The 25,465-nt window shown below is 44.6% G+C and overlaps 1 protein-coding gene and 1 non-coding gene across 3 annotated transcripts; both read left to right on the forward strand.

Annotated features, from left to right (window-relative positions):
• Positions 1–4,208: 4,208 nt before the first annotated feature.
• Positions 4,209–24,102, forward strand: Ppp1r8 (protein phosphatase 1 regulatory subunit 8). 2 transcript variants are annotated; one of them, XM_027399536.2, is made up of 7 exons: positions 4,209–4,363; positions 6,551–6,611; positions 12,568–12,721; positions 14,177–14,397; positions 16,886–17,030; positions 19,273–19,337; positions 22,756–24,102. In XM_027399536.2, the coding sequence occupies exons 1-7, from the start codon at positions 4,308–4,310 to the stop codon at positions 23,107–23,109; spliced, it is 1,056 nt and encodes a 351-aa protein (XP_027255337.1). In that variant the 5' UTR covers positions 4,209–4,307; the 3' UTR covers positions 23,110–24,102. The 2 variants fall into 2 exon arrangements, with proteins under 2 accessions (XP_027255337.1, XP_035295441.1); XM_035439550.1 differs by lacking the exons at positions 4,209–4,363; positions 6,551–6,611 and adding an exon at positions 9,769–9,791.
• Positions 8,770–8,933, forward strand: LOC113833923. Its single transcript, XR_003482112.1, has one exon.
• Positions 24,103–25,465: the final 1,363 nt, after the last annotated feature.

The following is a 25,465-nucleotide window of genomic DNA, read 5'->3' on the forward strand; positions in this document are numbered from 1 at the left end:
GGAGAAATTAGAATAATGCCATAGTGAGGTTTTGTTTCATATTTTAATTATATCTGAGAAAATATCCTTTCTAAATTTTTTGTATGTAGGAGGGACTGAGGTAAGCTCATATGTATGTGTAGGTATGCATATGTGTGGTGAGTAGAGATATATGCATATATTCTTGCACAGATCATGGGAGAACCTTGAGAGTTCTTCCTTGGGTGTCTGTCATTTTCTGTTTGAGACAGGGTCTCAGTTTGCCAAATAGGTGAGAATAGCTGGTCAGTGAGCTTCTAGGGCTTTGCTTGTGTCTGCTTCCCATCCTTCAGTCATTGAAATTACAGACATACACCACCAATCCTGGCTGTTTTACTTGGGTTTTTGAGGTCCTAAACTTAGCTCCACTTAGCAAGGCAAGTGCTTTTACTGTGACTGAACAGGCTTGAGGTGCTTTGCATGTGGATGTCATTTGTCGAATATTTGAGCCTTTAGTGCCAGCAAGCTACCATGCTAGATCCTGTTACGCTTATGTATTATTCCTATGGAGCTATCTGGGAGAATTATTGCAGCCCCTTTCTGGTTTTTATATTTTTGTTTTATATATGTATATGGGTTTTTTGCCTGCATGCATGTCTGTGCACTGCATACATGCCTGGTGCTGGGGAGTCTTAGAAGAGGGAGTTGGATCCCCCTGAATTGGAGTTACAGATGATTGTGAGCTGCAGTGCAGGTGCTGGGAATCAAACCTAGGTTTTCTGCACAAGCAACAATTGTTCTTTATGGCTGAACCATCGCTAGACCTCCTTAAATTTTTATTACGTTTATTTGTTTGGGAAGGGCATGGCCTGTCACACAATGCATGTAGGAGTCAGAGAACAACTTGCAGGAGTCTGTTCTCTCTTTTCACTGTATGGTTCAAGGAACCAAACTCAGGTTGTCAGCATTGGAAGCAAGCACATTTACCTGCTGGGCCATCTTGTCAGCCATTGTGTACTCTTAATGATTCAAGAAGTGGAGACAAAGGTAACCTGCCCACGATCAGACAGCTTGTAATCATGGTCGTCTTGAGTACTCATACTTGAGACCACCATTATACAGTACGCATAGTCTGTGCATCTGAGAGAAGCCGTCCTGCCCGCCATCTCTTCAGAGCGCTTCCTCTAAGACAGATCTGGAGAACTGGTCACTTCGACTGAAATTAGCATCACCTTGTGCATTTTTCCTCTATCACCTGCTAATGAAGCTTCCCTCTTATGACGGCTAACCATATAACTCTTCATTTGATCATACCAAAGATGTTTTAAGATTTTATCTATGTGCATATGTCTGTGTCTGTGTATGTCACGTGTGTGTACAAATAAAGGCCAGAAGAGAGTGTTAGATCCCCTAGAGCTAGAGTCGGGGGGTGGTTGTGTGCTGCTTGGAATGTTTTTCCTTTGGTCAAGGGGTCTCATGCTGAGCAGAACATGTGATTCTCCTGCCTCTACCTTTCTGGTGCTAAGATTACAAGTAATGTGTCACCATAGCTGATTGTTACTTAAAGTTGTTTTTTTTTTTTTTTCCGACAACTTTTAATGTCTTTAGATTTTATTCTAGAGAATCTTGTCAGAGTCTTAAAATATCAATGTCTTTAGCTATGGCAGCTAACCTTAGTCTTTATTTCAGAAGGTTAACTGTATTGCTGTCCTCCAGTTTGCTGCTCTACCCCGACATCGTTGGCACCCATACAGCCTTTTGCTTTGTGAGGGCCTTGTTAGGTGTAAAGTGTGACTAACCAGGAGCTGCTGGGATGGGGACATGATAGTGGAGTAGAGAATTATAAGGGGGAAGAACACACCACTTAGGTTTCTTGTGGATGACATTTGGTAGACCACACAGAAATTGAGAAATTGAAAGTTGAACTTTAGCTAAGATTTTGTCCAGTCATTGATAGCTAGAAATGACTTCAGCACTACCTCCTGCCTGAAAGGGGACTCAAAGCTCAGAAGCTCACACAAGTTGCCAGATGAAAGTATCTTTGTGTATGTGTGCATTGCTGTGGAAGCCTTGCACAAGCTAGGCAAACACCGTACCAGAGCCAAACACACTCTCAGTCAGGACAGGCTCCAAAACTACACAGAGAAACCATCTTCAAAAATAATATACGTGTGTGTGTGTGTGTGTGTGTGTGTGTGTGTGTGTGTGTGTGTGTGTATTTACTATGCTTCATTCAAAACATTTTTGCAACTCTGATTCTTCTCAGAAATAATATCCTGTGATATACAATAAGGAGTGATAGGATTATTTGCTTGCCTGGAGTCAATTATTTTTAAAAATGTAGTTTATTAGCCAGGCAGTGGTGGCACAGGCCTTCAATCCCAGCACTCGGGAGGCAGAGGCAGCAGATTTCTGTGAGTTCAAGGCGGAGGTAGGCAGATCTCTGAGTTTGAGGTCAGCCTGGTCTACAAAGCAAGTTCCAGGACAGCCTCCAAAGCCACAAGAGAAAACCTGTCTTGAAAAACTAAAAGTCCTTTTGTATTTAATTTTATTTTATTTTACTTTTTGAGACAGGGTCTCTACATAGCCCTGACTATCCTGATGTGGGTCCTGGAGAGATGGCTCAGAGGTTAAGAGCGCTGGCCTTCCAGAGGTCCTGAATTCCACTCCCAGCAACCACATGGCTCAAAACCATCTGTAGTAGGATCTGCTTAATGTTATATTGCAGTTACATCTTGAAACCTGGAGACTCATCCAGAGGACTGTCTCATAAATAGGCTTATTTAATTTTTTTAACTGTCTGGCAGAGCATGCATGTATTGCATCCCTTTAATCCCAGATCTCAAAAAGCAGAGGCAGATGGGTTTCTTGTGAGCTCAAAAAGAGGGTGTAACAGCACTGGCTGGAACTATCTCTGTAGACCCGGTTGGCCTCCAACTCACTGAGATCCGCCTGCCTCTGCCTCCCGAGTGCTGGAATTAAAGGCGTGCGTCACCAACGCCCGGCTTTTTTTTTGGTTTTTCGAGACAGGGTTTCTCTGTGTAACTTTGGAGCCTGTCCTGGCACTTGCTCTGGAGACCAGGCTGGCCTCGAACTCACAGAGATCCGACTGCCTCTGCCTCCCGAGTGCTGGGATTAAAGGCGTGTGCCACCAATGCCCGGCGAACAGTGCCCTTCTTAATGAACAATAATTCTACGGAACTTTTGAGATAGGATCTCAAGAAGCTTAGACTCTGGTAGCTGAGGCTGCCTTCTGGAATTCCTGATTCTCCTACCTTTACCTCCCTAGTGTTGGGATTTCAGGCATGTGCTGCTACACCTTTCTGCAATTAGTTTCTTAAAAAAGAAAACTGCCAGATCATCACACCAGGTTTTCTGTAAAAGTGTAAAAGGGACATCAGCTGCATACTAGCAAGGGTATGTCAGAAGCCTATGAGACTTGTGACAGCCTGGCCTTTGGCTTTATATAGACTCAGTTTTGAATCCCACTCCTTGTTTTAGGGTGAGGCTGGACAACTTACTGAACTTCTCTTGGAATCAATCCATCTTGATTATTGGGAACACCATGTGAGATGATCCATATAAAATACATACTTCCCAATAAACACTCAAGAGACAAAGCCATCACAACCATTACAAAGCCTTTTAGAGGAAGATGGCAACCCTAAAGCTTCCTTGTATAATCACTATAACCCAATTAGAAAAATCCTAAGGGGCCTTTATTAACCATTTGACCTATGCCCAGTGAAAATTTGGACGCCTTTTTCTGTTTGGGCCTGCGCCTGGCTGCAGTTTGTCCAAAGTTTTCATAAACAGACTGCACGATCTCGGACACAGTAATCTATAGACGCCCTCAAGCCTCAGAAATTACTGGTGCTGGAGATTGAACCAGTGGCCTTATTCGTGCACATTGAGCTCATTGAGCCATAACGCTCCAGACGTGGATTAGAAAGGACAAATGAGTAAGGATGCGGCTTTCGGATGCAGCTTTCCGGAAGAGGGCTGGAAGCCAAACGGGATGAGCGATCGCTCGCTTATCCAGATGAAGCGCGGAAGGCTGGGAGTTCATGCAGATTACAGAGCTCAAGAGCTTCTGGCGGAGAACCGAGCGGGAAAGCGACACCTCGGTCCGAGCGCCCCAGGCTCGAGACTCCCAGCAAACGCCGCCAGCGTCGCAGACTTCAAAATAAGACTGATCGCCGCCAGAGGCGCCCCCGGCGAGCGTGCTTGCGTAACGCGTGCGTGCGTGCGCGCGCGCGCACAGGCTGCTGGGATGCCGCCTCTTCCCTCTCGACCTCCCAGTTTCCCGGCGTGCTTCGGGCCCGCCAAATGGGAGGGGGAGACGCAAGATGGCGGCAGCCGCGAACTCCGGCTCTAGCCTCCCGCTGTTCGACTGCCCGACCTGGTGAGTGGCGGGGCTGCCGGGGCTGGAGCGGCCTGGCGTGGGCTAACCGGGGCAGGAAGGGAGGCTGCGGTTTTTCTTTCTTTTTTTTTTTTTGAAACGAGACGAACGGCTCAAAAAGAGCCTGGAATGATTGAGGGAAAACTGTCCGCGGTGAGGCGCCGGGCGACGTGTGGAGGAACCGGGGCCCAGGCTCCGAGGAAACCCGAGGTTTGGGAGCGCGAAGGCGTTCACTTCAGCCCTCGGGAGGCCAGCCGCTCGCCGAGGTGCTTCAGGCCTCGGCCCCTAACTTGCCCAACTCCTCCCGAGTGCCTGGTGCTCTCTCTCGCTCGCTCGCTCGCTCGCTCTCAGGCAGGGAGCATCATCCCTGCCCCCGGTGGTGAACGTCCCGAGCGCGCACGAGCTGCCTCCCCGGCCCGCCCGGCGCTGCAGCCCTCCGTGGCCGCTGCAGCCTCCAAGCCGTGCTCGCCCTGCGCCCGCGGACCGGGAGCTCCCTGAGGCCAGGGATGGCGCGGAACTGTCCCCCTTGTTCTCAGTGACCAGACCAGCGCGAAGCCCGGTACAAAAGACACCAGAAGTTAGTTGTTAGAATACATCGTTTCCATCCCTTGGGAAGTTCAGAGGAGGTGATCTAAGCGTTGAGTAGGGTACAGGATGAATAAATACGCTTCGCTTCGCGTGGGGATGCATCCGAGTTAGAGCCGGCTCTGCTGTTGCGGCTCCTCACGGTTGTTAACATGTTACTTCTCGGTCTTCTGTTACATTGAGACCTTCAAGGGCAAAAAACCACATGCATCATTCTCAGCCCCTAGGCCCGAGTCACGCACAGGAGAGGGTATCCAGAAAAATATATTTTGGCTTTAATGCTCATTTTAACCTGTTTCTCGAACAAAATGGGCTTTTGTTCAATGCACTGTCCTTTTAGCCACCACCATAAAATGTTGGAGCAGAACCGTGAGATGACTGTGTTGAATCTTCAATTAGGTAGACAGGGTACGTTTCTTCTGTGCAAATGTAAGGGCCCTGGAAGGTTCAAATGAGCAAGCCCAGGAAGCAAATGAATGTTTGGCTGTTTTCTGGATTTCTTTATCCTTAAAAAAACAAAAAACAAACAACAAAAACAGCCATTTGCTTCAGCCTTCAAATTCTTTATCCACACTGGTCCCTGGCTGCACTGATTTCAAATTTGGGCCAGCCAAATATAAAGAGAGTCTTTGAGATCACCTGTCATCAGAGGTCAGGTGACTTGAAATGCACACATCTCCCTTGAATGATAAAAGCAAAGAACAGAGAAAAGTTTGATGAATTATGTTTTTGCAGAAAGACCTGTTTAGGGTACTTGGTTTCATAGGCACGATTTTGATCTGCCCTAGTTCCCTAATTACACATCTCTGATTTGGTCTCAAGAGTTCATTTGGGTAATAGTTCTGCTTATTTTGTGTTGAGACTAAAATTGATCAGTCCCCAAGCAACTAAAGTTTGTTATTGTTTGGTTGATTTTACTTTTGTTTATTTAGGGGCAAGATCTTCGAGTAATCCTGGCTAGTGTGGAACTTGCTATGTAAACTAGGATGGTCTTGAACTTGGAGTGATCCCTCTCATGGAAATTCAGATGTATGCTTCTGTACCCAGCACAGCAGCTGGTTTACTCTGCCTTTATGTTCTGTCAGGACTAGTAAATCTTATATTAAAACCCCAGGTTAAACCAGGCATGGTGGTGTTCGCCTGTATCCCAGTACAGAGAGGTGGAGGTAGGAGGCTCAAATGTTCAAGGTCATCCTCAGATCAAACCCACGAGGGTTTGAGGCTAGCCTGGTATACATGAGACCCTGTCTCAGAAAACAAGCAAAAAGAATGAACCTCTCCATGTGAGGAGACATACTTAGACGCTGAGCTGCTTTTTCTCTGCAGTGCATAGCCAGTGTTAAAATGTTTTTTTGGGCTGCTCTAAATACAGATCCATCAGAATCTCCTCTGGAACAATTGAATCACTTGGGAAGAAAGTGTCAAAGGTAGAAAGAAGACCTCACACTGAAGTACATGGCATTTCTGTTTGAACACGAACTAATTATAGGCTAGCAGGAGAACCTCGATGTTGGACGGGGTAGGGATTGTTAAAAGAATTTGTGGACTCATCCTGAAAAATGCTTCTTTCTTTCTTTTGTTTTTTTCCTCACTCTTCTTTTCCAGGGCAGGTAAACCCCCACCTGGCTTACATCTGGATGTAGTGAAAGGAGACAAGCTAATTGAGGTATTGAAATGCACCCCCATTCTAAAGTTTTTTTGCTAGTGACTCACTTTTCTACTTTTCTCCTTTGCTTTGTTTTCAGCAATGTTATTTTTGTTTTTTGGAGGGGGGAGTTGTTTGTTTGTTTTAAGACAGGGTCTCTGTAGTCCTGGCTGTACTGGAGCTCTCTATATAGACCAGGCTGGTCTTGAATTCACAGAGATCCGCCTGCCTCTGCCTCCCGGTACCGTGATTAAAGGTGTGTGCCACCATACAGGCTTGTTTTTATTTATCACCCCCCTGTTAAAAGTTCATAGGGACTGGGGATGTGGCTTTGTAATAGAGTGGCTGTCTAGCATTCAGACAACCCTTTTGGTCCCGAAGTCAACACTCTTCTCGCCTACAGACACTCAGTTTTTCATTATTTCTCTCACTTTACAAATGAAGATAACCTTTAACAGGTCATGGGCCCTCAGGGCCCAGACAAACTGGAATCCATAGTTTATAATAACCAAGGAAGTTTATGATATAAATTGTTTAACATTTAAGCTGCTTCTATGAGATTAGGGGTTAGTTCCTTTAGGGTTGTATGGTTAGGTAGGGTACTTGTCAGAATAGAGAAGGAAATGGAGCTAAAGTCCATTCATTTAAAACTAAGGGGAGAGCTAAGGTCTGGTGGCACACACCTTTAATCCCAGCACTCAGGAGCAGAGCCACGAGGATCTCTGTGAGTTGGAGGCCAGAAGGGCTATACGTTGGGTCCCTGTCCGGAAAAAAACAAACAAACAAACAAACAAAAAAAACGAGAGAGACAGAATCACACACACAAAAATGTAATCATATTTAAATGTTGTAAAGGAAAAGATTAGTGGAATTACAGCTTCTGCACAGTTTTCTAGAGTCTATGTCACATCCAATTTTAGAGTACAATGATTAGCTGTCAGATTATAATAGGGTTTTGTTCGATTGGTGTTGAGACAAGATCTCACTATGTAGCCCTGGCTGACCTGGAGCTTAAAGATATCCACCTGCCTCTGCCTCCCCAGGGCAGGGATGATGTTCTTTTATATTTGAGATCGAGTTCCACTCTGTAGCCCATACTGGCCTGGAACTCACTATGTAACGCTGGCTGGTTTCAGAGTCTTTGGTAGTCCTACCCCAGTCTCCCTAGTGCTGGGATTGTATGAGTCACTGTATCTGCCTTATTTATGTTAAGATATATAGTTTTTTTACTAAGAAATAGAGGATAAATCCACTGCTTTCATAGTTAGAAATTAGGTTCAAAGCTCTATTATTAAGTGTAATTATTTTTCCTTGGTATATATAATAAAAAACATGACATACTTGAAAAGTGATGACTTTGAGAGGGGGAGCGGCAGGAGAGTTGGACAGTCTCACACACCCCCTTTAGTTCTTTTATGGAAAAGAGCATTCATGGGTTCTTTTATGGAGGTAAAAGAAAAAGCTCATTGTTATTCTAGGAAATAATTTGATTAAAAATATCTGGAAACCTTTTACTCCAGGTGGTTTCATAGGAAAACAATTTTGTTGCTACACAGAATAGTATGAAATTTGAAGATGTATAGAAATCTGCTTTGCGGGCTGGAGAGATGTCTCAATATGTAAAAGGCTTGCTATACAAGCCTAACAACTTGAGTTGGATCCCTGCAATTCATGTACACAGAAGAAAAGAACCAACTACACACAGTTGTCCTTTGACCCCTATGCTGCCTGTTTCCTCCAATACACACAGATACGCAGATAAATAATAATATATATTAAAAGACAAGACCTATTTTGTTATTAGAATTTAGTAGCTTTTAGTTTGCAACAAGAATAAACAGGCAAAAGGGCTGAGTGATAGCATCACATTCCTTTGTGGAAGATGCATATTTCCAAAGTTCCTTTCCCTTATTCAGCAGCTTGTGATTATTGGTTTCTGTCTGCTGATACTGTTCTTATCTTTTAGTTCTTCTACATGTGCTGGGTTGCATACCATTGTCAAATTGTAATCCATAGGTGTCACTGTATGGCTCTTAAAATAGGCCCGAGATAGGTGTGTGAGTGTGTGTTTATGTTGCTGTGCTAGTGATCCAGGGTCTCAGGCATTCTGGGCAAGTGTTCTGTTGCTTAGCTATAGCCCTTAGCCTAGGTGTATTTATATTAAGGACTTAGATTTGATCAGCACTCGATACTAACCGAGCTATCTATATCCTAGTCTTATTCCAAGGCTTGTGATATGTCGTGATAGTTGGGTTGAAGAAGTGCGATATTAAAATAAAAGCCATGAGTCTTTAGGCCCAGTGTGTAAAGACACACTCTGAGTTATAACTCAGAGGCACATCTGGATAGTGAACAGCCATAGCTAGCCAGAAATTTAACCAGAAAGAGTAATGCATGACTTGTTCACCTTTTAACATAGTTCCTTAATTCTAAGTATTTTCCATTAAAATTCCCTTTTAACATTTCTGTGGTTAGGATGCTGTTAATAGTGAATGTGTGCCTGTAATATGAGAATCCCCCCTCCCCCCCACCCCTGTCTTTTTCTGTTTTGTTTTTTTTTGGGGGGGGTGGTTGTGTTTTTGAGTCAAAGCCCCAGAAGCTACCCTCTGACTGTCCTGGAACTCACTGTGTAGACCATGCTGGCCTTCGGTTTATTGTGATCCTTTTGACTGTGCTTCCTGGTGCTGGGGTTACAGGTATGCACAATCACAGCCCACCTCAATCTGTGTTTTACAATCTAGCACTGGGTGATTGGCTATTGGGCCATTACCAAACCTAGGTGCTCCAGAGCTGTAGCAACAGCATGTGGACATTGCTGATTCGATTCCCCAGAGGTGACCCACAGATCCAAGCTGCTTGAATTGATTGAATCCTGAGGCTAAGCTCAGGAGAAACTGAGTAACTGCTTAAAGGAAAAGTACTTTTTTGGGGGGGGTAATATGACCCATGATACATACTTATTTGCTCTTTAAAATATTCATTCCTAGCTGGTTTACCCTTCAGTACCAGTGGATTAAAGAAATGGTATAATGTAGAGGTGTAAAATGCTCAAACTGGGGCATCTGGAGAGGTGGCTCAGCAGTTGACAATCCTGCTCTTCCAGAGGACCCAAGTTCAATTCCTTGCATTCAGGTTGGGAAGCTTGCAACCATCTGTAACTCCATATCCAAGGGATCAAATGCCCTCTTCTGGCCTCCACAGGTACCTGTACACATAACACATTGCACACAAACACATAAAGTGAAAATAAACTTTTGTTTTAGGCTGCCACTATGTAGCTCTGGCCTGGAACTCACTCTGTAGCCCTCTGTAGTTTTGAGCTCACAGAGACCTTCTTGCCTCTGCCTAGAGCTAAAGGCATTCATCACTGGGGCTGGCATTTTTAGATGCTCAAATTTAAGTGGGTTTTGTGATACATGCATGTAATCTAAGCACCTAAGGAGTGGAGGCAGGAGGGTCAGAAATTCAAGGTCATCCCGAGCTGTATGGAAGGTTTGAGGACAGCCTGGAATATATGAAATCTAGTTTTAAAAAGAAAGAAAGAAAAGCCGGGCGGTGATGGCACACCTTTAATCCCAGCAGAGGCAGGCGGATCTCTGTGAGTTCAAGACCAGCCTGGTCTACAAGAACTAGTTCTAGGGCAGCCTCCAAAGCCACAGAGAAAACCTGTCTCAAAAAACCAAAGGAAAAAAAAAGGAAAGAAAAAAATATTAAACTGTAAAATCAATAAATTTGAATTTTATTTATTTTACTTAATAATTTATTTTTACTTTATGTGCATTGGTATTTTGCCAGTATGTATGCCTGTATGGGGGCATTGAACCCTGGAGTTACAGACAGTTATGAACTGCCATGTAGGTGCTGGGAATTGAACCCAGGTCCTATGGAGGAGCAGTTAGTGCTTTTAACCACTGAGCTGTCTAGCTCCTTTATTTTACTTTAAAATAAATTATGGGGGCAGGGTATGTCTCACTAGACCAGTCTGGTCTCGAACTTGGGGATCCCCCTGCCTCTACTTCCCAGGTTTTGGGATTAAAGGTGTGCACCACCATGCCTGGCTTGAAGTTTTAAGATAATAGGTGTTAGTTACCATTCCTGGCTTCTCGGGATTTTAGGAACATAGGGTGGAATGTGAACCAGCGCTCAATAAGACCTGTATTTAAGAAACAAGACAGCATATTAAATGATGGTCATCAGGTGCTCCCACTAGACCACCAGCATCAGGCTGGAAATAAGACTGTGTTGGTAATAGTTACTAGTGTCCTTCATTCTATGACTGTAGTTTATAACCTGTGACAACAGTTGAACTTGTCAGAGTGTCATTCAGCTCAAAGAAAGCACTTTCTTTTCCTGCCCTTCCTACTCATTTGCTAAACAAATGGGTTTTTTTTTTGTTTGTTTGTTTTTTTAAGAAAAAGGGATATTTTTATTTTAGGTGTGTGTGCACTGTGTGTATGCCTGATGCCTGTGGATGCCAGGAGTCACATTCCCTAGAACTGGAGTTACAGATAATTTTGAGCCATCATGTGGGTTCTGGGGATCCAAACTTGAGTCCTCTGTAAAGGCAGCCAGTGTTCTTAACCGCTGTACCATCTTTTCAGCCTCTTCCTTTCTTTTTCCTTTGAAACAGGGTTTTATTATGTAATAGCTCTGGCTGTCCTGGAACTCACTATATAGACCAGGCTGGCCTCCAACTCTGAGATTTCCCATCTCTGCCTCCTGAGTTCTGGCATTAAAGGCATTCAGCTGCTACTCCAGCCCCTAGTAAAATTTTTATTTCAGCAATGTATGGTGGCTTGCACCTTTAATCCCAATCACTTAGGAGGTAGGGGGATCTCTACGATTTTGAGGCTAGCCTAGTTGTGTAGAGTTCCAGGCTAGCCAGAATTACATTTAAATTTTTATTTTCTGAGCATTAGTGTTTTGCCTGCATGAATATCTTTGTGAGGGTGTTGGGTCTTCTGGAACAAGAGTTACAAACACCTGGGTGCCGAGAATTGAACCCAGGTCCTCTGGAAGAGCAGTCAGTGCTCCTAACCACTGAACCATATATCCAGCTCCCCGAGTTACATTTTAAAAAGAAGAATACAAGAATTTATCTATCAGGGTTAGGCCACTTACGTTTAATAGAATTAAGAACAGTTTTGTTTTTCATACAAGCTCTACACAACGGAGGATTGTATTTGGAGAGATGAAATGTAATCCTCCATCAAAATGTTTTAGCTTGATAAGCTGCTATTTGAGTACATAGAGGTGGGCCTGTAGATAGAGTATTTGTGGGGGAGGTTTTTCAAGACAGGGTTTCTCTGTAGCCTTGGCTGTCTTGGAACTCCTGTAGACCAGGCTGGCCTTGTACTCAGAGAGATCTGCCTGCCCCTGCCTCCTGAGTGCTGGGATTAAATGAGTGTGCCACCACCACCCGGCTCATAGAGCATTCTTGAGGTAAGTTTGTGCCACTGACTTAAAAGAAGTACTAGGAAATAGGCAAAGACATTTTTTTCCTGCTCAATAGCCCAGATCCCTGTTCTTCAGCTGACAGTCTTCCCCTGAAGACATTTTTGCTGAACTTAGATGGGTTTGTTGACCTGGGGAAGAGGTCTATCATTTGGAATTTCAGTGGCATGCATGGAACAGGCTTGAGTCATGTCCCCCAGGAGCCAGGATGAACTAATGGAACAATACGTTTTTATCTTAGCTGGAAGTAAGGAAAACGCATGCTGGCCATTTGGGAGCTAGTGTGCATTACATGTGAAAGATGTCCCCATGGTGGATCTTATTATGGTCAGAAGCTTGCGTGGGAGAGACTGGCACAGTTTACTGGAAAGCCCCCGTGCCGATCTTACCAGACCCTAGAACTTAACAATGGGAGATGCTTTTCTCAATGCTATTCAAGATTCTCTACTTATGTGACTGGAAGTTTTTGCTAAACTTGGTTGTAGTAAGAATGAAGTAATAATGTAATTTCTTATTTGTTTAGAAACTGATTATTGATGAGAAGAAGTATTACTTATTTGGGAGAAATCCTGATTTGTGTGACTTTACCATCGACCATCAGTCTTGCTCTCGAGTTCACGCGGCACTGGTTTACCACAAGCACCTGAAGAGGGTTTTCTTGATAGATCTCAACAGCAGTGAGTGCCTCCCCTTTACCCTGCTCCTGTGGGGACTGAGATGATGTTGGGGGGCTGGGAAGTTTTATTTTAACCAGTTCTTTATTTATCTTATTTTCTTGAAATAATTGACTAAGGAGAAAATATAGTTTGGGGGGCTCTTCTGGGACACATTTGTATGTGGAGAGAATAAAAATGGCATGAAGGAACACAGGTTATTGATGTTCAAGTACTTGTAAGACTATGGTGAACTCTGATCCAGTTTAAGTTGAAATCATGAATAGTGTCATTGGTATGCAGCAATACAGGATGTTTACGAAATACTTGTTTTAAGCAACATTTATTATTTACAGTAGGTTATTTATGCCAGATACACTTTGCTTTAACTGAATTACAACGATTTTAGTTTCATGAGTACACTGAAATTAATGAGATTTTAAACTTTGCTTAAAATAGTCTAGAGCAATGCAGGTGAGACTGGGTGGTGTGGACCATTGAAGTTTGCTTGTTTGCTGTGATAGATAGAGTAAAACAAAGTTGTACTTCCTCTGCTCATCATGCTTGACCCTCACACCCACCCAGGCACATGCAGACACACACCTCCCAGTCTGTTTCCATAAGGACCTGATGAGCCTTGTCCTACAGGTACTTTTCTTTCCATTTCATAACATGCAGAAACGCTAACAAGGAAAATTTCACACTCTGGTAGGATTTTGGCTTGCCTTGGCATTGACATTTCATCCGTGTTGACCAATCTCCTCCTCTTCTGGGGAAAAGCTAAAGCATAATGCCACCAGACCAGCAGTTTTCATGTTCTTAGAGTTGGAGCTAGAGAGGGCAGACCACACCTATGCTTGCCTCGTGCCTTGGAGAGCAGAGCATGGCTTCTGCTCGATTGGAACCATTCCTGCTGGACCCAGAATGGATTCAAGCCTTTCTGGCAGCAGAGAAAAGGCAATGGTGTTCGTTGGATACCAGCAGATTTAAAGGTGTAAGAGATCCACTGAAGAGACTCAAAGCTCCTTGCTGTAACACAAGACAGTATGAAGTGAACACAGCAACATTTTCATCTTTTCTGCAAACATAGTCTCACACGTTTCTATATTCCCTGCACTCAGGATGATGAGGCGGGAGAATCATGAGTCAGTCTGGTTGACATAGTTTGTTTGAGTTCACACTGGCTACATAGTAAGTTGAAAACCAGCCCTAATTAATAGTGAGACCCTGTCTCAAAAACCAAGGTCTGCGGTTGTAGCTCAGTGGTAGAATGCTTGCCTAGGATGGCTAAGACCCTAGATTTGACTCTAGTACTGGAAAAAGAAACAAAAAAGCTGCTTTTGTGAATATAGTCCTGAATATGACATTTATTATCAGGTCAGAACAGCAAAAGTGATGTGCTGTGGAAGCTGAGAGTCAAAGATGATGCTTTCCCTGGCTACATTTCTCTCCTTACATTACTGATTTGGTTATTCCCAGCTCATGGCACTTTCTTGGGTCACATTCGGTTGGAACCTCACAAGCCTCAACAGATTCCCATCGATTCTACGGTCTCTTTTGGTGCGTCCACAAGGGCATACACTCTGCGAGAGAAGCCACAGACATTGCCATCAGCTGTGAAAGGAGATGAGAAGATGGGTGGAGAGGATGATGAACTCAAGGGCTTGCTGGGACTTCCAGAAGAGGAGACAGAGCTCGATGTAATTCCTTGTCACTTTTTTGTCTTTTGGAACCCTTGTGTTTGCAGTGTGTAGCTGTTCTTCCTAGTTCAGAACGACAGTGACAGTGCTGTAGTAGCAGGAGGCTCTTTTCAATGTGGTAATGAGCCCTTGACGACGCAGATGGCCAGCTGTGACCAGGTTTCCCTGCACATGTGGGGACCATGTGCTTCTTCACTGGTTGTTAAGAGGCTGAGACCAAGGAGTTACATTTTTCTGTTTTAGTCTTTGTGCGTTTTTTTTTTAGATGTTACTGATTTTATGTGTTTGGTGTTTTGCCTGTTTAAATGTATGTGCATACCACTGAGTTCTGAATATGGAGTTGGATCCCTAGGAACTGGAATTACATACAGTTGTGAACCACCATGTAGGTGCTGGGAGTCCTCTGAAAGAGCATGCTGCCAGCGCTATTATATACTGAGCTATATCTGCAGCCTGTTTTTTCTGTTCTTACGACTGCATAGAGCTGTATGGTCCAGTGCAGTAGTTACTAGCCGCATTTCATGTATTCTGTCTTCACATAGCTAGTGGGTAACATGTTGAGAATTAAGTCAACTTTGTCATGAGAGTCTCTTTAAACAATATAACTTTATACAACATTGACATTGTTGAAGCTATAGATGTTCTCATTAAGTATGATCTAGAGTTGATATAAAGTTTGTGTGAGCCTGAATAGACACCTAAGATCTGCATGTTTTGCTATCCAGGAATATACACACACAGCTACCCATGGAAGACTATAATTTCTGTCTTCACAGAAAGTTCTGTTGGCTACCACTAGCTTAGCAAAGCCAACATTTTCATTCATTTGGACCTTTTGGTGGTGGCCAGACAGCCCAGGAATCTTTAAAAATAGTCTGCTTTTGGGCTGGAGAGACAGCTCAGTGTTTAACGTCACAGGCTATTGTTCCAGAGGATCCTGGTTGGTTCTCAGCACCACATGGTGGCTAACAACCATCTGTAACTCCAGTTGTGGAGTTATGTGCACACACGTGGTGCACAGATATGCATGCAGGAAAACAGCCACATACATAAAATATAAAATAAACAATAAAGTAAAACAACTAAGGACTAGGCTACTTTTGTTCTTCTAGATATAGATGCCTATATGGCCATGCATTTTACAAATTTAATTTCAAAGTGGTAAAAATGTTCTTTTAATCTTTCACTTTATTTTGGTGTTGGAGATTAATTAAATTCAGGGCCATGTGCATGCTAAACCCGTGCTACAACCGTCCTGAATCTCCAGCCTGTTCTTGAGAGACTGATCCAGTAATTTGTGATTTCCTATGTCTGTTACTACAGTGGTGTGGTTTGTCTGTTCACGTAGAAATGTTCTTAATTAGCCTTGTGCATTTGCTATTGCTGTACACTACAGCAGCTTCCCAGGCTTCTGGAAAAAAACAATAGGAATTAACAGTATAGAAGTCATTTTCTTCTGAAGTAGCCTCACCAGAAGCCTGAGAAGGGCCTTGGTAGTAGTCATTCTGTCTGTCCCCCTCCAGGCTATTGTGCTTCCCTGTCTTTCAGTACAGTGTGTGAGGTCTTCAGTGGGTTTGGACTATCTCAGGCTGCAGTTGGAGTGAGTCCAGTGAAGTAGGAAGAAGCAGGAGCAGTGCTAGGGGCAAATTAATCATGAGAAAGATGGATGGTGATTGTCGGTGCCACTGGGGCCAGATGCAGGAAGGAGAGTAACACAATATAATATCAAAAATGAACTGCCAGTGTCATTAAGAATTTTAAAGCAAAAGCCGAGAGGTGGTGTCACACACCTTTAACCCCAGCACTCAGGAGGCAGAGACAGATGGATCTCTGAGTTTGAGCCCAGCCTGGTCTACAGAGCAAGTTCCAGTACAGGCTCCAAAGCAATACAGAGAAACCCTGTTTCAGAAACAAAACCCCAAAAGCATGAATTTTAAAGGAGGTGTGGTGTTTCAGTCTTGTTGTTTCAGTACATCAGCAGACAAAGGAGAAAATGTTATAAATTTGAGAACGACCTAGTCTACAGAGATCTTGTCTGTCTGTGCCCCTCCCCCCATCACACACAGAGAAGGAAGGGTGATTTTTAAAGACTAGCTACCGTTGTCTTTTCATATTTGTTACTTTAAAACAAATCTGAGTATTCCCCCCAGGTAAATTTCCTTTAGTTCCTGTCATAAAGTTGTGGTATCATTCCTTCAAGACCAGGAAAGTGAGCAACCATCCGGGATTTCAAGGGTGACCTGTTCACTGACAGCCTCTCACCTACCTCATTTCAAATCACATGGCTCTCATGGTCAGTGAGGATGTTCCATGCTCTCTCTATTAATAGTCTTAATTAGGACAGTAGGAACCCTCTGTTGCCAAAAGCAGTCTTGATGGCCTTGGAGGCTAGAGGAAGCCCCAAATGCCTTCTGTCCCTTATTTAGTGTTTTCTCCGTGAAACTTTCTATGTACTAATTTAGTCTTTACTGTGTGAACCTTGGCTTAGAACCTGACAGAGTTCAACACTGCCCACAACAAACGGATTTCAACCCTCACTATTGAGGAGGGGAATCTGGACATTCAGAGACCAAAGAGGAAGAGGAAGAACTCACGGGTGACTTTCAGTGAGGATGATGAGATCATCAACCCAGGTGAGAGTTCTCCCTAGTTTCTCTCTCTCTTTTTTTTTTTTTCCAAATAATTTATTCTTAATTTCATGTGCATTCCTGTTTTGCCTGCATGTATGTCTATGTGAAGGTACCATGTTACCAGAAATTGGAGTTATAGACAGTTATGAGCTGCAATGTGAATGCTGGGAATTGAACCCAGGTCCTCTGGAAGAGTAGCCACTTTGCCATCTGGGGTTGTTCCTGACAGAAGTTAGATAAAAGGTGCTATACTGAGGAGAGATGTTCTCTACAGCTCATCAGCAAAATATTATGGACATTCAGGCATTCTCTAGTTACCATGTAAAAGAAGAGGCCCTGGATAATATAGTGTATAGAGCAAAGCTGAGTCTCTTCTTCTGGCCCAGTATGTTGTGTTATGTGAAGGTATAAGTGAGGTATGGCTTTTGTTACCTTCACTCAAAACAGCCTTCTCTGTGTGGCTTTGGAGCCTGTCCTGGAACTCACTCTCTAGACCAGGCTGACTTCGAACTCACAGAGGTCTGCTTGCCTCTGCCTCCCGAATGCGTGCACCACCACTGCCTGGCTACTTAAAGTTTTTTATGTGCTCTCTACTCACTCAGCCCTTGGTGACGTGACTCTTAAATTCATTGTGAAGCAGCCCAGCAGCCACCTTTCTGCTTGGAAAATATTTGACACTTTGGTGTTGGGGCTGGAAAGATGGCTCAGCAGAGGACCCATGTTCCATTCCTAGCACCTATGTTGGGCAGCTCAAAACCACCTGTGACTCCAGCTCCAGGGGATCTAGCGTTGTACTCCATGGACACATGCACTCGCACTTTGTACTTACCCACACTTATGCAACTAAGAATTTAGATTTTTTTTTTTTTTCTCCTTAAGACAGGGTATCACTGTGTACCCCAGCTGGCTTGGAACTGTATGTAGACCAGCCTTGAACTCAAGGTCCACCTGTGATGTGTTATAGCTTGTCTGATTTGGTACTATGGTTTCTTCAAAGGTGGGATAGTATCATGCTCTTCTATGGGTGGTAGCCATTGCTTGAGGGTTGAAAGAGTGACTGAAAGCGGGTTCCTTACCTTCCTTGGTGGTCTCTTCCTGCAGAATGAAACCAGAAGCTCTATAGGGTAGTGGGGTGTGTCTTAAGCCAAGAGACAGAGCTGTTTCGATGGGCTGCTCAGACCCTCTAGTGAGAGTGGTGAACGTGAAGCCCTGGTTCTGATTCCTAAGTCTGTTCTTTGCTGATGAACAGATAGGGCAATATATGTGGTTATGGCCACTTGTCATTTTATTTATTTATTTATTTATTTATTTATTTATTTATTTGAAGCAGTGAATGTTCTTTTTTTTTTAATTTTTATTTATTTAGTATGTATACAGTATTCTGCCTGCATGTGTCTCTTCATGCCAAAAGAAGGCACCAGATCTCATTACAGATGATTGTGAGCCACCATGTGGTTGCTGGAATTGAACTCAGGACCTTTGGAACAACAGCCAGTGCTCTTAACCTCTGAGCCATCTCTCAAGCCCATGAATTTCACATTAGCATTTTTCTTTTTTCTTTCTTTCTTTTTTTTTTCTGAGACAGGGTTTCTCTGTGTGGCTTTGGAGATTATCCTGGCACTGGCTCTGGAGACCAGGCTGGCCTCGAACTCACAGAGATCCGCCTGCCTCTGCCTCCCAAGTGCTGGGATTAAAGGCGTGCGCCACCAACGCCCAGCTTGTCATTTTATTTTATTTTTTATTTATTATGTATACAGTCTTCTGTCTGCATGCCAGCAGAGTGCACAAGGTGGTTGTGAGCCACCGTGTGGTTGCTGGGAATTGAACTCAGGACCTCTGGAAGAACAGCCTGTGCTCTTAACCACTGAGCCATCTCTCCAGCCCCCTTGTCGTTTTATTTTTATCACTAAAATAGTCTTCTGTTTTATCTTCCCTCAAAAGAGCAATGCATAGAAAAGAAAAAAGAAAACTGGGAAGGCAATGCATCGTGATCTAAAGCACAGGCCTGTTTCTGGTTCTTGGATTAAAGTCTTGGCTCCTCCCCTCTCGGACAGCTAGCCTGGCCTACGGCTTTGACTCTTCCCAAGCCATGGTCTGTTTCTCATCTACTCACTGCCGTTCAGCAGCCCTGGCCTCGTGGGGTTATTGGAAGACTTAGCATGGGACATGTTTAGTATTAGCTGGTATTTGGTGTGCTTCAGAGTCCCTTATTCTCCCAACCCCCTGCTCTCATCTCCTTTTGCAGAGGACGTGGATCCCTCTGTCGGTCGCTTCCGGAACATGGTGCAGACTGCGGTAGTTCCAGTCAAGGTAAGAGGCACCTTTGGAATGCCAGATAGTCTGGGCTCAAAAACCCACCGTTGGGGTGTGACTCAGTTATAGTACATGTGCAAAGTCCTGGCGTCGATCCTCAGCACCACAACAACCAAAAAAAGAAAGAAAGGAAAAAAAACCTGTTTTGTATAGATGAATACTCATGTGTCTAATTTTATAATACATCCTGTGCTTCTGTCACTTCAAGAAATTCTTTTTAATTTAATTTACTTTTATATGTATGGGTGTTTTGATCACATGTGTATCTGTATACCACATAACATGCCTGGTGCCCTAGAAATCCTGAGGGAGCACTGGATTCCCTGGAACTAGACTTAGAGACAGTTGTGAGCCACTATGTCAATGCTGGGAACCAAACCTGGGTCCTCAGGAAGAGCAGCCAGTGCTCTCAATTGCTGAGCCATTTCTCCAGCCCTCCTCTCCTATTTTTCTTTCTTTGGGAATAACTTCACCCTCACCCTGTGTCTCAGAAATCCTGGGGTCCCCACAGAAGGGCTTCAGGTGGCCAGCCAGAATTCAGTGTACTAACAATTTGCTCTGGAAGTGTAGTCATCTTTCTTAAGGCTTCGGAATGGTCTCCCTTCCTTTTGTCTTCTCTGCTGGCTCAGGATGAAAGAGAAGCATTAACATGGGGCTTTTGCCAGGCAGTGGTGGTGTATGTTTTTAATCTTGCAGCACTTGGGAGGCAGAGGCAGACAGAGATCAAGGCCAGGCTGGTCTATAAAGTAAGTTCCATGACAGCCAGGGCTGTTATACAGAGAAACCCTGTCTCAAAGCAAATCAGTTATTGCTGTGCCTTTATAAAGGCTTATTTACGTAATGTTTTATGTGCATGAATGTTTCCCTGTGTATGTACATGTATGATGTGTGTGCCTGGTGCCTTCAGGAACCGTTATGGATGATTATGAGCTGCCATGTAGGGGCTGGGAATTGAACCTGGGTCCTTTAGAAAAGCAATGGTGCTCTTAATCACTGTACTCTCTTCAACCCCCGTCATGCCCTTACTGTATGCCTGGGAGCGGCACACATTGTGACCCTGTCTAGATCTCAAATTAGCTTTAAAGGTCAGGTGTGTTTAGGGGTGGAGAAGTAGAGGTTACCAAAATGCCCTGGTTTTCAGCATACTGAGTTTCCTGGTAGGTAGAACTGCCTAAAAGGATGCGCATTGCCACTTACAGTGACAGACACCTGTTACAGAGGTGCCCAAAGTGGTTGCAAGTGAGTAATCAGCAATGCTGGAGGAAGTTTGAGTTCTTTAGTCTTTAGAAGGCAGTCATCTTTGATCCTACACTACTCACACTCTCAAGCCAGGTACCAAAATCCACAGATGCCCAGATGAGTTACATAAAATGTGTATTTGCTGGTAACCTGCATACTTTTTCCCGTGCACGCCTTGGTGCCGAGGATGGAACCCAGAGCCTGTGTACTCTAAACAAGAGTTCTCCCACTTGCCCTATTCTGGCTCTTCACACTCTAAATATCTAAGTCACTTTATTTGTTTGTTTGTTTGTTTTTGAGGCAGGGTTTCTCTGTGTAGCCTTGGCTATCCTAGAACTTGCTTTGTAGACCAGGATGGTCTTGAACTCACAGAGATCCACCTGCCTCTGCTGGGATTAAAGGAGTGTCACTACCACCCAGTTTTGATAAATAATTCTTTAGATGCAACAACCAAGAGTCTTGGACAGAGCGGCTGTTTCATATGTGTGGTGCAGTGTGATAGAGTAGAGTATGTGACTTCTTTTGCAGGATACCATAACCCTGACACTCTTGAGCTCCTCTTTCCATTTTTCTGTATGTTCTGTTGTCAACTTGCAAAGCCAGCAGGTGGCTTTGTGTCAGTTTTACTGTGGTGTAGGATATGCATGTATAAGAACAAACTTTATCTGTATTGTTTCAACTTTGACAATTGGATGCATGTGTCTAACCACCACCCAGTCAGGGTAGGATATTCCCCACCCCTTTGGCTTTAGGCCTCTAGTGAACCACACACATTGTTGACACAAATTTGATTACTCTTGGACTGTTTAAAATTGGGGACTCAAGGCCAGGCAGGCGTGGTATAATCCCAGCATTCAGAAGGCCGAGGCAGGAGGCTCTCTGGGTTTAAGGCCAGCTGTATCTACAGAGTGAGTTCCAGGGCAGCCAGAGCTACACAGAGAAACCCTGTCTTGAAAGAACAACAAAAGGGAGCACCTAACTGGGTAGTGCACGCTTGTCATTCCCATCTAGTTAGAAGGCTGAGGCAGGAGGATTGCTTTGGTCCAGAAGTTAAAAGCTATATTACACAGTACCAGTTGAGTAAACATGGTGTCTTCCTGGCGCCCAAGAAGTAAACCAGCCCTGGTTGGAGGTCAGAACTGATTAGCAGCTATGAACAGCCTCTGCAGTACAGTGCCAGTGAGCCTCTGCCCTTCAGTTTAGAAATAAGTTTCCAAAGGAACTGGGCACCCAACATGGACTTAGCACTTCTTATTCCTCCTGCCCCCCAAATAAGTGAATTATCACTTTAATTTCCTATTTAGCATCAACAGAGGATGGGGTTTGCCCTTCAAATAAAGAATGGTTATAGCAAGGAATGGTGGCACATGCCTTTATGCCCAGCAGTCAGGAGGCAGACTGGGAGTTTCAGGCTAGCTCCGTCTACAAAGTGAGTTCCAGGACAGCCAGGGCTACACAGAGAAACCCTGTCTTGAAAAACCAAAACAGAAAAAAAAAAATGTCGTTTGCTCATTTTATTGTTAGCTATGTGTATGTATCTGTATGTGGGACTGTACACGTGTGTACCCTTGGAGGTCACAGGTATGGGTTCCTCTAGAGCCGGAGTTAAGAGGTGGCTTTGGTAACACAGTAGTGAACTGTTTTTCTCAACATGAGGTGGGCAGGCAAGCATTGCTAGCTGGTAGAGGTGGTATGAGCCTCTAATTCCAGCACTTGAAGGGCCAGCCTGGTCTACAGAGCAACTTCCAGGACAATCAGGGCTGTGTAAGGGAGACTCTGTCTCAAAAGAAATAAAAGGAGGGGGCTGGAGAGGTGGCTCAGAGGTTAAGAGCTCTGGCTGTTCTTCAGAGGTCCTGAGTTCAATTCTGAGCACCCACATGGTGGCTCACAACCATCTATAATGCATTTTGGTGCTGTCTTCTGGTATGCAGTGCAGGCAGAACACTGTATACACTGCATAGTAAATAAATAAATAAACAAACAAATCTTTTAAAAAGGAAAAAGAAAGAAAAAGCTGTTGCTCAGATAGCATCAGACTCTTGAGAGTTCAGAAACAACGAGCTACGCAGTGGGACTTTTCCCAAATGTCAGCGTTCTAAGGCTAGAATGGGAAGAAATGAGGGCTTCACCTTATGTCTCCTTTCTGTTTTTTCTCCTCTCCTGTGGCAAACCACAGAAGAAGCGGATGGAGGGATCCGGCTCTCTGGGCCTGGAAGAGACAGGGAACAGGCGCATGCAGAACTTTGCCTTCAGTGGAGGACTCTACGGGGGCCTGCCCCCCACACATAATGAAACAGGCTCCCAACCGCATGGCATCCATGGGACAGCACTCATTGGTGGCTTGCCCATGCCATATCCGAACCTCGCCCCCGACGTGGACTTGACGCCTGTTGTGCCATCAGCAGTGACCATAAACCCCACACCAAACCCTGCAGTCTATAACCCTGAAGCTGTAAATGAACCCAAGAAGAAGAAGTACGCAAAGGAGGCTTGGCCGGGCAAGAAGCCCACACCTTCCTTACTGATTTGATATTTTTGGCTATGGAGAGGGTGGGCATGGGTGGGAATGGGTGGAGGGCTGACAAAGGGAGCTAATGAACTAGGGAGAAAACTTTCCATGTGTGCGGTATCGTCTTTCAGAAAGTCTCCTGGGGTCCTAACCATGTAATATTGAGACTAGGGGTGGGGCTAAAGTGCCGGTTAGAGGCCTGAGTCAGAACACTTGAAGTGTGGAGAAAGGCTTCCCGGGCCCTTCTGAGGAGACTGCCCTGGCGCCCTCCCTGTGCCGCCGACTCCTAGGACCATTTCCATGTGAAGTCGCTCACATAGGTGGAATCCAGAGCTATGGAGGAGGCAGTAGCCTCATTTAAAATTCATTTCCCTTGAGAGTCCCAGGTAGCAAAATGGTCACATGGATCCCAGGTTGGTTGGCATTCTTCATTTTAACCAAGGTGTAGACTCGACTGTTCTTGGGTTCTTGGTTTTGAGGTCCAGTAAGTAATTAGGCCTTTCTCCTCTGTCCTTTCTGCTGGAGTGAGACCATGTTGAGTTCCCTTTGTCTGTGACCAGTGTCATGGACATGGGTTTATGGGTTTTATGGTATTGTTGGACTTTGCCTGTTTTCCTTGTCCACACTGAACACTCCACTTGCCTACTTCTCATTTAGCTCTGGTGCTGCCCTCCCTGTGGCACCAACTTGTGTGTGTGTGCCATGAGGCAGTTTCTGAGATGGTGACCAGTTAGGGTGGCTCACGTTGAACAGGGAGAGACTGCTTTGTAAGGACCAGTCAGGAAGGCGTGCTCAGCTGTTGGTTTGGAGGCTCCCTCAACCCCACACCCCCAGTGGGGAGTTCAGGTTATTCAGAGCTCCAGGCAAGACCTGGCTAGCAGGAGACAAGGTAGGAACCATTGTATGAGCTTTGTACAGATTTGTACATTTGTGTAATAGGCCTTTTCTGCTTCAAGTGTAGCTTTTTACCTGTAACCTTTACTACATTGTAAATTAAATGTAACTTTTGTCATTTGGGTGCTTGCTTGAGTCTTGTTGCCAGGAGACACTTGGGGTGGGGGGAACATAGCTGTTGTCCTAGGAGTTGGTGCTCTTCCCCTGTTAACTATCACAAATAAAAGTAGCCCCCAAAGAATGTGAAAATTCTCATTAGAGATTGTAACCCTCAGACCGAGACCCCAGGGTCCAGGGTTGAAGGTTGTCTGTTGCCCTTGTCAGGTTGTAGATCAGGTGCTTCCAAGCGAGGGGTATGGGCAAGGCTGCAGGCTGCTGTGTCCTGGCGTCTCATTCACTGCAGAGACATGGGAAGGACCAAATTCCAGTCACGTGGGTTAACTCAGCATTTGGGAAGCAAGGACAGTAGGACCAGGGCCACAGAGTCATCCTTGACTGCATCATGAGTTCAAGGCCTGCCTGGGAAACTCAAAACCCACAGTAAAGGGTTTGAACTTGCAGCAGAAGCAGCCTCTAGATTGGAGACATGTGAAACCATAGTGCAGGGGGTGCCATCTCTGTCTGTCCAGGTGAGTCCTCGTCTCGTGAAGATGCTTTCTTCTCAGAAGTCTTATGACTGCAGTCAACCCGAGACCCTTCCTACGTGCTGTGGAGCCACTCACAGCATTTTGAGTTTTCTATCCTAACTTGTCTACGAGCACTGTGGGGAAATGAGATTCCAAGCACAGGTTTACATGGCTGCTCAGACAAAGGGACATGAAGGAATCTAAATTGTCTGTTGTCACTCCCTTATGCCTGGTTGTGTCTCTGTTCTCCTGTTTAGAAGTTTTAATCCCAAAACTCAAGAGGCAGAAGCAGGGAGTGTCCTAGAGTTTGAGACCAGCTTGGTTTACAGAGTGAGGTCCATAAAAGCCAGGACTACACAGAGAACCCAAACAAAACTAACAATAACCAAAAAAAAAAAAAAAAAAGGGGGGGCTTGTCTCAGTAAAGTGCCTGGCACACAAGTATGAGTTTGGGTTCAAATCCCTAGCACCCCGAGAATCATACTTGATGGCATAGTTAGGTATATAACCACTAACATACGGACAGGGGTGTGGAGGCATTGATAGGTGGGTCCCCAGAACTCATTAGCTAGCCAGTCTAGCCAAATAGCAAAATCCCAGGTTAGGTGAGTGACCACCTCAGGGAATGAGTTGGAGAGCAATGAAGGAAGACAGAGTCAACAGTATGTACATATACCCACAGGTATACACATACCCACAAAAGGTACTTAACATGTATTAAAACAGCTGGGTGTAATGGTACATGCCTGTAATTCCAGCACTTGAGAGGTGGAGGCAGGAGGATCAGGAGCTCCAGGCTATCCTCAGCTTCATAATGAGTTTAAGGCCTAGCCTGGGATAGGTGAGACCTTGTCTCA

Source organism: Cricetulus griseus, chromosome 2 (genome assembly GCF_003668045.3).
Source record: "Cricetulus griseus strain 17A/GY chromosome 2, alternate assembly CriGri-PICRH-1.0, whole genome shotgun sequence".
In the NCBI taxonomy this organism is placed as follows: Eukaryota; Metazoa; Chordata; class Mammalia; order Rodentia; family Cricetidae; genus Cricetulus; species Cricetulus griseus.

Bases quoted from the DNA above. Each gene is read 5' to 3' on its own strand.
- Ppp1r8 (XM_027399536.2), top strand. From the start codon at position 4,308: ATGGCGGCAGCCGCGAACTCCGGCTCTAGCCTCCCGCTGTTCGACTGC. The intron at 14,398-16,885 runs GTAATTCCTTGT...ACCTTGGCTTAG, and splicing joins AAGAGGAGACAGAGCTCGAT to AACCTGACAGAGTTCAACAC. The intron at 19,338-22,755 runs GTAAGAGGCACC...GGCAAACCACAG, and splicing joins CTGCGGTAGTTCCAGTCAAG to AAGAAGCGGATGGAGGGATC.